This window comes from Ischnura elegans (genome assembly GCF_921293095.1).
Source record: "Ischnura elegans chromosome 13 unlocalized genomic scaffold, ioIscEleg1.1 SUPER_13_unloc_1, whole genome shotgun sequence".
Classification (NCBI taxonomy): domain Eukaryota; kingdom Metazoa; phylum Arthropoda; class Insecta; order Odonata; family Coenagrionidae; genus Ischnura; species Ischnura elegans.
In genome coordinates, this window is record NW_025791657.1 from 7,411,599 (window position 1) to 7,425,591 (window position 13,993).

General features: G+C 36.3%; 1 protein-coding gene and 1 long non-coding RNA gene across 2 annotated transcripts in view; both read left to right on the top strand.

The window, feature by feature from the left end:
- The first annotated feature begins 643 nt into the window (after nucleotides 1–643).
- Nucleotides 644–3,649, top strand: LOC124172412. Its single transcript, XR_006868152.1, has 3 exons — nucleotides 644–774; nucleotides 1,939–2,070; nucleotides 3,523–3,649. It is a non-coding gene; the product is annotated as an uncharacterized LOC124172412 (long non-coding RNA).
- A 10,063-nt stretch (nucleotides 3,650–13,712) lies between these two features.
- The window catches only part of LOC124172544, a 32,670-nt gene continuing 32,389 nt past the window's right edge, over nucleotides 13,713–13,993 (top strand). The window contains exon 1 of the mRNA XM_046551989.1: nucleotides 13,713–13,725. Within this exon, the coding sequence (XP_046407945.1) occupies nucleotides 13,713–13,725 (13 nt within the window). The remainder of the gene's footprint in view (nucleotides 13,726–13,993) is intronic.

Here is a 13,993-nt window from a genome sequence, read left to right on the forward strand (position 1 = left end):
ATAGCTCGTTCCTTATGAGAGATTGATATTCACAGGAATCAGATCAGATATGGAGTTCGTGATGAAAGTGAATAGGAATATATAACAAGGACTAGGGATTTGTCCTTTACCATTTTTGAATGGGGTGTTGCACGTTGGCAATGCAAATCCATTACCAAAAGACATCAAATTTTAGTGAGGTGAACTGATTTTTATTTACTTTGACTCAATTTTCTGCTGTTGTTGTTCATAGTCTTGAAACTCTTCCACTATTAATGTAATATTAATATTTTGCTTATTCATGGATTTATAATATTTTCTTAGAAATCAGTGCTCTTTGCCTTGCTTATTTTTGAAAATTAATTTAATGCCAGGGTAAGTCTGCAATTTTAAGAACTATTTACTCTCAAGATTTTCCCAATAAAGGGGTTCCTTCTTCTCACTAAGAATTTCATTAGATTATATTGAAACAATAAGAACTTTATTAGCCAAATGTTGTTGGTTGATTAAGTAAATCTATTTCTACTAAGAGGCAAGAATCGTTCATTGGGAATAATTTATTTTGTACCGACATCCTGTAATTAAAGCATTCTTCATGATCACTTTTGCTTCTTGTACCAATTGATTATAATATGTATCAATGGAGGTTCCTTTTTCCAATAGAGTAATGCGGTAACATACAAGTGCCCTTCTGTTAAAGAAGATCATATCAGCGATGATGAAGATAGATATAGACTCAATGATTGCACTGATGGTGCATCAAGCAAACTGATTCATCAAGACATTTCTGGTCAGGTAATACTATTTATGAACTATGTATTGTCTGTTGACCTTGAGTTACACATAAACTGATTGGCATCTTCCTAAAATTGGTTTTTCTTATCTTTAAATATTTATTTTATTTTTCTGTTATAAATCCTTATTAATCTAACTAATGATATATGTACATCTAGAAGCATTCTTATCCCTTCTTCCCATCCATTTCTCCATTTCCCTTTTGACTAATGTCTTTATAAGTGTATCATATCTCATGCTTTGGCTGATGAAGTTTTGTTTTTTCGAAGACTTCTCCATCTATTTTCTGTACTTCCTTGGTACTTCCTCATTCAATCCCTTTTACCTTCTACATTATCCATGAGCAACACATTTTCAATTCTTTCACTTATGACTTTCATGCGGCCGTCGATTTAGAATCTTGCTATCATTTTTAAATATGCTCAGAATGTAGTGTCCAATGAATATTTTCCATATTTTAGTATTAGTACTGTCAGCTGTGTGGAGATTCCCGTTTTCTTTAGAGTTCTCTTTGTGCCGAAGCTATTCTATTCACTATTTCTTTCTTGCTTCATCCATCACTGATAACTAGGCCTCATGTAGCTTGTGTGCTTTTAAGGTTATGAGACATGAAAATGACAGTGTTGAAACCATGGTCAGGAGTGGAGATATATGTGAAAGTGTGGAAGTTATCATTTGTTGTTCATATTTTATCATAGATAATAATTGTATTTACACCTGAAACAATTTCATACACTTGAAAGCACTGTTGTATAGCTTTTGAGCAAATATGTATGTAAAGGTTTCAGTTATTTTCGTGCAAGATAATGACATTCTTCTTAAAAGCTCAGTGCTCTTTGCTCTGCTCCTTTTGGGAAGTTAACTACAATGATAGGGGAAGTCCCCACTTTTAAAAGATATTCATTCTCATTATGTACCCAATGAAGTTGTTCCTCCCTTTTCTTAAGGCTTTTATTGGATTGTATGAGAAGGAAGAATAAGTTAACTGCCTGAATCTTGTTAGTCAACTAAGTTACTCTGTTTTTTACAAATAGGCCAGAATACTTGATCAGGGATTACTTGTTTACTACAGACACCCTGTAATTCAAGCTTCGTTCATGATCACTTATGCTTGTGCACCAATAGATGAAAATGTGTATCAAAGTGTGTTCCTCTTTCCAATAGAGTGATCCGGTAACGTACGAGTGCTCTTCTGTTAAAAATGATGAGATAAGCGATGATGAAGAAGAATATGTGTTGAATGATTGCTCTGATGGTTTTACAAGCAAACAGGTGTATCAAGACTCTTCTAATCAGGTATTACTATTTATCAACTATTTAGTTTCCATTGAACTTGAATTGCATATAAACTATGTTGCCATCATACACCCACGTTCCTTAAATTCATTTCATAGAGTCCTCAAATCTTAACTATCATCTGCTTATCTTTCCATATTAATGCTCTTCTTGTTGTATATCCGTAATAATCTGACTTATTGAAACATTCTGAGCCATTTTTTCCCTACTTTCAGTCCACCTGTCTCTGTCTGTCTATTCTTATTACAAGGCCATCATATCTCATGATGTAGCCGATTAAGTTAAGATTTTTAGAAGTCATCTTATCTCCCACTCTTCTTTTGACTTTTCTTCAGCTGTCAATTTTGAAACCTTGCTACTATTTATAAATATGTTCCATATGTAGTGTTTGATGAATTGTTTCCTTACAGCTGTATTTCAATTCTCAGCTCTGAGTAGATTATTCTTTTTTTGTAGAATGCTCTCTGTACCTGTGCTATTCTACTTACTATTTCTTTCCCGCTTCATCCATCACTGGTTATTCTGCTTCCCTTAGTATAACATATCTGTCAGTTTTTAAGGTTATGTGAAGTGAAAATGAGATAGTGATGAAACCATGGTCAGTAGTGGAGGTATACATTTCCAGTTGTCATTTTTTTGTTCATTTTTATCACGGATATATTGCATTTATACCAGAAAAAAATTTCACATCCTTGAAAGCACTGTTGTATACCTTCTGAGCAAATATGTTGTTAAAGGTTCAGTTATTTCTGGGAAAACTAATGACGTTCTACTTGAATATACATTATGTAATTTTCATTTAGTCCCTGGAAGTAAGAACAGCTGTATTACACACCACTCATCAATTGTTTGTCCAGGGTAACATAAACCTTCATATTTTCCCATTGAAGTTAAGCATCTCTTGTCCTATAAGGAGTTCATGTATATATAACTTTCTTCATTAACTTGGAATTGCCTCCTGTTATACCTAGTCTGAGTAACTTATTTTTATTAATCAAAATGTTTGACAAACTGACTTCTAAAGCAAAGCACCATAAATTATTCTCCTTTATTGACCCTATTAATTTTTCATGAATGTGTGTTATTATATTTGTGCTCTGGACTCTCATGGAAATTTCTCCCATAAAATAGGTTTCTAATAAGAATAGGATTACATCTGGAGTTTAACATTTCCAAAAACCATTGCCCTGAGGATCATTATGTGGCTTTAGAAGGGATTTTGCAATGCAAAAAAGAGGTTTTAAGTCTGTAATAAAGTGGTAAATTTAATAAACATAAGCATAAAGAATATAAAATTCTGACATTATTTACTTTGAGGATGCTTGCAGGGTAGCATGAAGAATGTATCCATCTTGAATGAACTTTAATTTTATTCGAAAGACAAATTCTCAAAAGCATTTCTTTTTTTTGTATCTCAATCATGTATGATGATGATTTGGCATAATGTTGCAGCCCATAACCTTAACTGCTTCCCAAGGTGAAAAGGTGGAAACTCAGGGCACAGGAGCCGTAGTGGTAGACCTGGAGTGGACGCTGATTGGGGTAAAGAAGGAATCATCTCTAGAAGAGAATGCCCAGGTATATTAGGAATTCTTGCTATGGAATTTAATTAATTGATGATGGCGATATGTAGTAGGTAAAAATGTAAACATTTTTCATTGTAAATGGTAGGACGTTTAGCTTTCTGCACAGCTGTTAAGGTTACCCATTTGATTCAAATTTTCTAATTCCTGAAGTAGTATTCATATCTCAAAAGAAACCGTTTTCATTCCTTTTTATGTTTTATTTATGTGTTATATAATGCTTTCCTTATATTTTACGAAAGAAAATGCTGGTATTAATCATCTCATTAACCCATCGGCTTAAAGAGACGGCGATTCGCCAGCCTACGGGACTTTGCCGTAAACTAAAGAGCCGTCGATTCGCCGGTTGAATGCAGCGCTGTCTTTCAACACGCCTGATTAATTAACGGAATAAAATATTTGGATGAAATCTTAACATTTGTATCACAGAAACATTGTTCTTTAGGTCAAATGCATTTGCAGCTATCATTTTACAGTATTTTTACTCTTTCCCTCTAAATGTATAACTGCCATTTTTTAGGGGTGCGTCTTTCCGCCAGTTATATTTACGTACAGATGAAGGCCTACCCGTTGCCTTTCATTGGCACTTATTATTCACTGTTTATGCAATTGTTTTCAAAGTGATTACCTTTAGTATTTATCAGAGGTGATTTTTTGACTGTCTATTCATCTCTGCTAACGATAAGAAGGACGCATAAACAAGACGACTTCGTTTTCGTGGAATCAGACGCACCCATTGAAATGACTGAAATTTTGCTTCGTGCGTTTATGACAAGACAGACAGATGGCTGTAATGATATTAGTTTGTAATGTCTAGTTATCAATTTCACGATTGACTTAGTATTATTGCCTTGCAAGTGAGCAGTTCATTTCGGATTATGAACCTCTCTTTCTCCCGCAGATGGCCACAGAGGCCCGTCTCCCTTTCAAAATCACCTATCGGTTTACTATCAATGCTGACGTAATGTTGTGTTTCACTTCCACTGCAGGTGCCTAACCTGATCCTTATACAGGTGTTTTATTTCTTTATACTTTGCTCACAATTGTGTTTTGATATTGGATTCATGTGTCTGGCAATATAATACGCAGTTATTTGAGAACCTTTTCTGGGTTGAAAATTGGTGAGAAGCAATTACTTTGTTATCATTCACTTTTTCTATCAATTTGCTTCTTACTCAGACCTTTGTTGCTCATGTTACATTATCAGAACTTATCACATTGTAAGACATTCTTCTTCTCTCAAGGGCTATATAAACCCTGGGTTTGGCATTCAGATGGTCAGTTCGGAAGCACGTAAGGCTTTATTTCGTCGGTGTTTGTGCTCCTTGCGAAAATGGCAAGCAGAAAAATGGATTACTGTGAGAGTACCGATATCGAGAATGCTCTGTTTGAGAGTAATAGTATGAGTAGTGGTGATGAAGATTCGTCCGATGAGCGTGAGAGCACCAATGAAACCGCGGACTATGAGACAGGTAGCGAGGACTCTAGTGAAGAAGAGGTTGAGCATCAACCAGTAAAGAAAAAAAGTGAAGGAAGACAGCTGAATGTGGAATACATGTAATAACCTCGTGAAAAGGTTTAATTTTTGTGGTGCACCTGGCATGAACTCGAGAGTACTTCGGCATTTAACGGAAAATGATTTCCAACCACTGCTGAAGAATTACGAGCATATTTTGCATTGTGTGTTTTGATGGCACAGGTGAAGAAAAATAAAATTCAAAAGTATTGGAGTCTGCGAGCGGTCACTGAAACTCTTTTCTTCGGTAAAGTAATGCCCTATCGACGCTTTCTATTGCTGTCTAAATTTTTGCATTTCACTGATAATTCAACTCTCGATGAAAATGACAGGCTAAGAAAGATTTCTCCCATCAGTCAGTACGTGAACAAAAGTATTTCAGTCATATATTGCCCTTCACAAAATCTTGCTGTCGATGAAAGCCTTATGAAGTTTCTCGGCAGACTTAGTTTTAGAAGTACAACCCCAACAAGAGAGATAGATTTGGGATAAATTTTTACAACATTTGTGAAAGTTCCTCAGGATATTGTCTCCAGTTTGAAATATAGTGAAAGTCGGTGGGAGTGTGAGCAGTGCTGTGTTGCTCTTCAAATACCCGAATGCTTCAAGGATTTTCATACCATAAAACCATGAGGATAACGAAATTTACATTAAATAGTATTAGTTTATATTATTGTTCAGAGTACCCACCAACCAGAAAAATACATTTAACATTAAATACGCATAAAAACAAAGTATGATGGCAACTTTCACTCAAGGAACTGATAAGTCAAATTGTTTTTACAGATATCCTGAAATGAATTCAATGTTTGATTGTTTCCATATCAGTGACTTGATCACTGTTAAAAAGAATTATATATAAAAACACACATATCACTATTACTTTTTCCAATTTTACCTTCGAAATTTCACTTTGTTGCATTATTACAACAATTGTTGTAAAAAGTTACAATTTTGCTATTGTTTATAATATCGCTTTGTAAATTCAAAATTCTTCTAACAAAAAACTAAATAACGTTTAAAATTGTTTCATTGTAGTTAAGTGAAATTTTCAAATAAATAGCAACATTATATGCGTAGATAAAAAATATTATTCATTTAAAGAATTTGGCTGAAATAAATCGTAATCCTCGGTAAGGGAAACGCTCAAAAATACTAAGCCAATGGGTTAAGAATATCAGGTCTTACATTCAAATCAAACTTTTTAGTGATATTATATGTTAGAAGCTGCCCACAAATCACCCAAATGTAGGTTTACATAACCAATGGCTAAAACAAGAAAAGGGGGTCAACATTTACAGGTCTATTTTACTCCCTCATAAATGGTCTGCCTTCATGTAGGAGCGATAGCCCCGCGGTTATGGTGTGTGGCTACTACCTGGAACTTCTAGGTTCAATTTTCACATGGAGCACTTTTCATAATTAATTCCTACTTTTCATTTTACAAATATTATATGTTTATTATTGGCTCCATGATTTTCACTGAAAAATTTAGTTTTCAGTGTCGATATCTTCTTCTGCAATGTGGCTGCGTTGGGTTTTATCCCATTTTTTGACACGGATGCCTAATTTCAAATATGTTATTTTGGTTCTGTGATTACCAAAGAAACTTTAATTTTTTTATAAAATCCTATGAAAATAAAATGACATCAATTGCAGAGTTAACTAATAAAGATAATATTACAAAGCCGGCGTAACATAAATCAAAGACCACTTTGATGTTGAAAGAAATGCGAATATATTCAATTTGCTGAGAGAGTTGAAAAAGGATTTATTGTGAGTGGAAAATATTTGTTAGGAATACCAACTTTTGATGCAATATGATGTATGAAGTAGTTTTAGTGAATCCTTAAGAAAATTTCTGAATCCTTTGTGCATACATGATTCATTTGTTGATGATTACTTACAGCTTTCTTTAGGCAAGTATGGGGACCCAATTGAGAGATCAACTATTGCCCATGATTCCGCTACGAAGGCATTTGGTGAGTACTGTTTAGGATTGCAAATAACTCTATACATGGAGGAAATGATGTTCATGTAGAGGATGTACATGTTAATGCTTTTATGTTGTCAACTGTTGCTGTTACGAGGGAAATAGTTGAGAATGCGATAGTGGCCGATGAGTCTGCAATGGAATCAGTGGGTTAGTGCTCTCAAGGGCTACAAATAGCGGTATATAGATAAGGCTTAGGCTGCTTTCTGATGGGATGTCTTTTCCCTGGCCACTATCCCGTGTGCCAGCATGCTTTCAAATAACCATACGTCTCTATGGATGCCTTCAGATGAGTCTAATTATACCATGGTCTCCGCAGCACCCATTTCATTCTGGAATGGAACCGTGCCATTGGCACCATGAACGGGCCCAAAAATTGATGCAGATTTCAAATGTGACGCCTTGCTAGATTTCATGATGCCATGCCGTGAATGGGGGATGGTGCTGTGATGTCATATTTCCTGAAAGTGGTCTTCTTGTGACTTATTATTCATCCATCCATATTTTTTGTTTTCTTTGGTTTAAGTGTCAAATTGATAGGGAAGAAGAGTTACATTTACTTGCTTTTGTGGTCATCTGTATCATTTTTAATGCCTAACAAAAATTTTTGTTGTATTGAAATTTTTAACATTTAACCAGCCATGTTTTGAGACCAGTTTATTGAAAAAAATAGTAACATATCACCATAAAGGAGCACTTGGCTTGAGAATCGAGTATTGAAAATTCTTAATTGAAAATGTGAATATGGAAACTGGTCATGTGAATGGAAAAATTATCTTTGCTTTTGGCCCATTTTAAGTTAGTGGGAAAATTATGGAAAATATTTTAAATGGGCGCATTCCTTTTCGCCCTTCTTTCCCTACAATAGGCTATGGTGCTTTTTTAGGTTTTACAGAGAGCCAAGCATGAAGCTTCCTTGGTGGAGAAAATACTGTTTACATAATATAAAATCGATAGTAATGCGCCAGTAATGGAATCAGTATGGCTAAGAACAACCAAACTTCATTTCATTCCCTTAATTGTAGGATTTCGGTGTTATAAAACAGCATAGTATTGATAGTGGGTGTCATGCTAACTTTGGTTAGTAAGGTAATGATTCTAGCTGTAAGATTTATCTATCTCACTGCAGGATGTAAATTCAGGGGCAGTCACTTTCCCCTTTTAACACTTTCACGTCAAACGTGGGTCGGAGCCAACGGGCATTTTCATGCCATACACCTAATGCCAGGTATAGCTTATTGTTCATGGTGAATTTTGCATGGAATTACACACATTCTTACTTCTACGAGGTTGACTTTAATCTGGACTTCCGAAAAAATACTTACATGTCATATACAACCAGCAGGGAGAAGATGTTAAAAAAAAGAATAACAAAATGCACCGCGGCAATTGGCCAAGATGATGTCACAGAAAAAACAAACATTACAAAACTCCCTCCTTTGCTGTGACATCATTTACGCAATACAAACAATCATAAACAAAAAAATGGTCCACACAAAAAAAATTCTTTCAATATTCCACTCTTGAATATTGTTGTAACTTCATAACAAATTCATCTGCCACGTTATCACTACTACATATATATTCATATCTTAAAATACCCTTTTTAACATAATCTCTACATAAGTTGTTCTTTATTTACAAATGCTTAGACAGCTCTGTATCCCCATAATGCTTAGCAAGCCACATTGCACTCATGTTATCAGCTTTAGATACATACTCTGCTTCGCAAGTAGATGCTGATACAGTGTCTGACTTCTTGGGTAATTTGCTATTCCAACTCACTGGAGCATTTGCAAACATAGATATGTAAACAGTAACAGATTTTCTCTCTAAGGAATTGGCAAAATCTGCATCACAAAACAGCAAAATAGGACATTCTGAACGACAAAATTTCAATTTTACATCCGAAGTCCTTTTCAAGTAAAACATAATGTGCTTTACATCTTGCCAGTTTCTATTAGATGGATTACTATTGCTTTGACGAGCTTAACATACAGCAGAATATATGTCAGGCCTTGTAGTAGTGGCTACATATAACAACATACCAACAGCTTTCCTGTACACATACTCATTGAACCTTTTGGTTTCTTGACCATGATGTCTGTCATTTCTATCTATCTCTAATGGAGACGACCTTCCCTTCCCTTCTTCAAGTCTGAATTCCTTTAGTATTTGTCGTATGTAAGGAGTGTGGTGAATAAACATCTCATGGTTCCCATACTTGATACTCATTGACAAAAAATGTGTCATCTTCCCTAGGACTCTAATCTCGAGTTTGCATCCTAATTCTTTCTTAACACGTTCTACTTGTTCAATCTTCCCCCAAAATGCCAAATCATCAACGTAAATACCAATACATAGATCTTCACTCTCATTCACATACAGGCATGGATCCTTTACCAGCTTCTTCAAACCCAAATCATTCAAGACGTTGTGCAAAGTCACATGCCACTCCCTAGCGCTTTGTTTTAAACCATATAAGCTTTTTAAAAGTTTCCACACCTTTCCCTTATCTATTGTAAAGAACCTTGGTTGGTCCATTTACACTTCTTCAGTAAGTTCTCTGTGCAAGTACGCTGTAAGAACGTCAATGTGTTCTTCCGCCCAATTGTTTTGAACTGCCAGTGCCATCATCAGCCTAATTGTCTTTTTTTTGATAACTGGGGCATAAGTATCATGAAAATCTACACTCTGAACTTGCTTAAACACCTGTGCCACCAATCTGGCCTTGAACCTATTCACACTGCCATCTGGATTTTTCTTTAGTTTCAGAACCCACTTGCATCCTAGAATGTTCTTATCAACAGGTCTATCTACCAACACATAAGTACCTGCAGCTCTAATACTTTCTAACTCACTCTCCATAGCTGCCCTCCACTCATCATCATATTCTCCACTTAAAGCTTCTACTGGGCTTAAGGGTTCCTCAATAAAATCAGATATTAATGCTGAGAAATTGCAACAAGAACATTTTTTACCTTATGTTCCCTTTCACTTCTACGTAATGGGGCAATATCTAAATCCTCACCTTCATCATCCATGCCACTAACCAAATCATTCTCATTGGCCCCAACTTCAGTTATGACCTCATTCCTATCCCCAACTTCATTCACAAAATCATCATCTGCAATCACATCTCCAAATTCATTCACAAAATCATCATCTGCAATCACATCTAAATTCTCATCATCATAGTCACAATCATAAACCATCATTCTGTCTTTTGATGTAGTCCTTTCTTTGAAGGGAAACTTGTTTTCTTGGAATTTAACATTCAATTATACAATCTGTAACCTTTAACATGGTTCTCATATCCTAAGAATACACATTGCACTGCTCTGGGTAGGAATTTACCCTGTTTTTTCGCTAACCAGGCAGCACACCCAAATATTCTTTGTCTGCTCAACTCTTTATCCACTCTCTGTCCCTTCCACTATTGAAAAGGGATTCTATTATTTATCGCTCGTGAAGGACTTAAATTGCATATGAAACATGCTGTGTTGGCAGCTTCACACCAAAATGATGTAGGCAAACCTGACTGAAATAATAAGCATCTTACCATGTCTACAATAGTTGGGTTATACCTTTCTGCCACCCCATTCTGTTGTGGAGAGTATGCGACAGATTTTCGATGAACAATCCCATTTTCTCTGAGAAAGTTCTCAAAAATACCCCCACAATACTCACCACCCCCATCAGTCTGTAAGCATTTTAATTCTAGGCCATGCAGTTTCTCGACTTCAACCTTATAATCCTTAAATTTTGAAAAGACTTCATTCTTTTTCTTACAGAATTTCACTACTGAGTACCTACTAAAATCATCAATAAAGGTTACCATGTACATTGCTCCACCGTGTGATCTAACGGGAGAAATCATTTAATCACTGTGCACTAGTTCTAATGGTTTGCTAGTTATTCTGTCTCTTCTCACTGGAAAAATGGTGTTTTTCATCTTACCTTCTATACATACATCACAGCTCTCTCTTTATTTAGGTACCTTGAGTTTTTCTAACCCTGGAATTATCTTTATGGCATCTGTGTGCAAGTGTCCAAGTCTCTGATGCCAAACATCAATGCTGACTGCTTTCAATGCCACTGCTTCAATGTCATCCTCGACCTTGAAATCATCAGATTGCACTACACATGATTGAGCAACATTAGAAATTACCACATCTCCCTCCAGAGCATATAATCCTTCATGTACATATGCCGTAAATACATTGCTCCCATCAAATACACCAGTAGCACATTCTTTATCAAATAGTACCTTCACATTGTGCCCATTCAGTTTGGAAATTGAAATTAAATTGAAATTTAATTCAGGCACATACAACACATTTTTCATTTCTAGGTCATTACCACCACATTTTTCTGACATACTGAGCACAATAGTACCCCGTCCACAAACCTTAATACTACCTTAACTAAGAGTTACATTTCCACCTCCCGGAGTGAATGATGAAAACAATTCCATCTTAGAAGTCATATGCTCAGTCGCGGCTGAGTCTAACAACCACATATTAGGACCTTTCAGAGCAGACAAAGCATACAATCTTACACAACTAATGGTTTTCTTTTCTGACTTCGCTTGCACAAGATTATTATTAGTTTTACTTACATTCTTACTTGTACAGTCAGCAGCCCAATGTCCCCATTCCTGACAAGCATAGCACTGCACTTCAGGACACACTTTACTAATATGACCAGATTTCTTACATTTAAAACAACACCTGGTATTGTTTTCCCTCTTCTCCACTGCAGCAAGTTGACCTTTCCCTTTCGGCCTTGAACGACTCTTCCTTTCCTACTTATAGGTTATGAGCGCAGTCCGGTCATTTTCCTCTCCGTTCAGTTGTAGGCGCCTCCTTTCTTAGTCCAGCAAACGTCCCTTCCCCTTCCGCGTTGTTAGCTGAGGCTCTTGGAGAACGTTTTGAATAAACACTTCGTATACATCAAGTGGAAGTCCCGCCGACAGAAAATTAGCTACGACTTCATCATCGAACTCAATACCACCTCTCTGCACTTTCTTATTCAGTCTTTCAATGGATGCTGCATATTCTTGCATGCTGATGTCTTCGGTCTTGCTTACGTTGACCATCTCCTTCAGTGCGTACAAAGCATGGAACTTCGTAGACGTGACATATATTTCTTCTAAAATCGCCCATGCCGCTTTCACTCGGGTACAGTCCTCAATATCTAATAAAAAATCATCACCTACGGTTTTGTATAATACTGAGATAACCTTTCAGTTAAGTCTTAATTGGACAACGTTCTACTCCTCAATTTCGTGATATCCCGGCTCTATCGCAATCCAACAATGTTTATCAATTAAGTGCGCCTTCACACGCAACTTCCATGCGAAATAATTTCCATTAGACAATTTTGGAATAAAATTGCCGTTATGGTCCTCACTGTCCGCCATGATGACTAGTGAAAAACCTCACAATCAGTCGCTCAGTGATATACTTCACTCGAATTCGTCAACCTTCAACAAGTATTTCAATCTGCACTCTACTTGGTTGCCTGTCTGGGCCCTTAACCTATTGTTCATGGTGAATTTCGCATGGAATGACACACATTCTTACTTAAACAAGGTTGACTTTAATCTGGACTTCCGAAAAAACACTCTTACATGTCATACACAACCAGCAGGGAGAAGACGTTAAAAAAAAGAAGAACAAAATGCACCGCGGCGATTGGCCAAGATGATGTCACAGAAAAAACAAACATTACAACATAGCTGTCGTGGATTTTTCAATGCAAACGATTAGATATCTTCTCCTGCCAATGCGAGGGAAGGGAAGATACCCCTGAGTTTGAAATGGTCGGATGCATTCAGTGGCCGTACTCTATATTTCGAATTTATTCAGTATTAGGCTGTAAAGTTATGGGCAGTCAACTATACCCTTTCTTGCCAGTTGGAAAACGTTTTTGTGCTACGAGAAGCATTAGGACATTTTAAACATTTCTGTATGGAGCTCTATTTTGGGGGGAGTTGCATGGGTATTTTAGTCCCTTAGAATTCAGACCCAGCTCATCTGGGTATCTATCCCTCACTCCAGTCACTTACCCAGTCATAGCATTAATCCGCAGCCAACTCATTTCATTACCAATGTTTTTTCAACCAGAAATTGTATTTCATTTTCAATAATTTACTCTTTTAAAAGATTGCCTGCAGTGAGGATGATCATAAATGAGTGGGAGGGTTCTGGTCTTCTACGTATGAAAATGTCCATCGCCTCCACCCGACATCCAGCACGAAAGTGTTTAGCCCGACCCACCCACTCATTTATATCCTCTCCCCAGTACTCCGTCGTGAAGTGGTTGCACTGTCAATTGTTTTTGCGATGATATATTTTTTTGCATACTACATACTATTGAAAGTTTTTACTTTGAAATGAATTCTCCATTTTTTCTCCGTGCGTAAGCAATTTTGAAAACGAAATTTTAGCGTTAAAAATAACGAATTTCTGTATTAATAGTCTTCGAACCATGTGTTCACTAACTTTGTTGTCATTAACACTACAAATCCGTTTAAAATTCAAAAATGCTTAAAAGAGGTTAGTAATTTTTAGAAGGTTAAATTATTGAAAACAAGTACTACATTCGGTTTAAAAAATACTGGTAACACAATAAGTTGTCCATGGACATGTGTTGAGATAGAGATAGAGACTCAAGTGCAGTAGCAGGCGTAAAGGAAGGGCACACCGTTGAGTTGTCTCCCAAATGAGTAGTGAACTCTACTCTAAAAAAAGCTAAACACAGACTCCAAATATTCTCATGCTGACGAGGACACAGTGTTTCACACATCTAAGTTACTGTTATGGG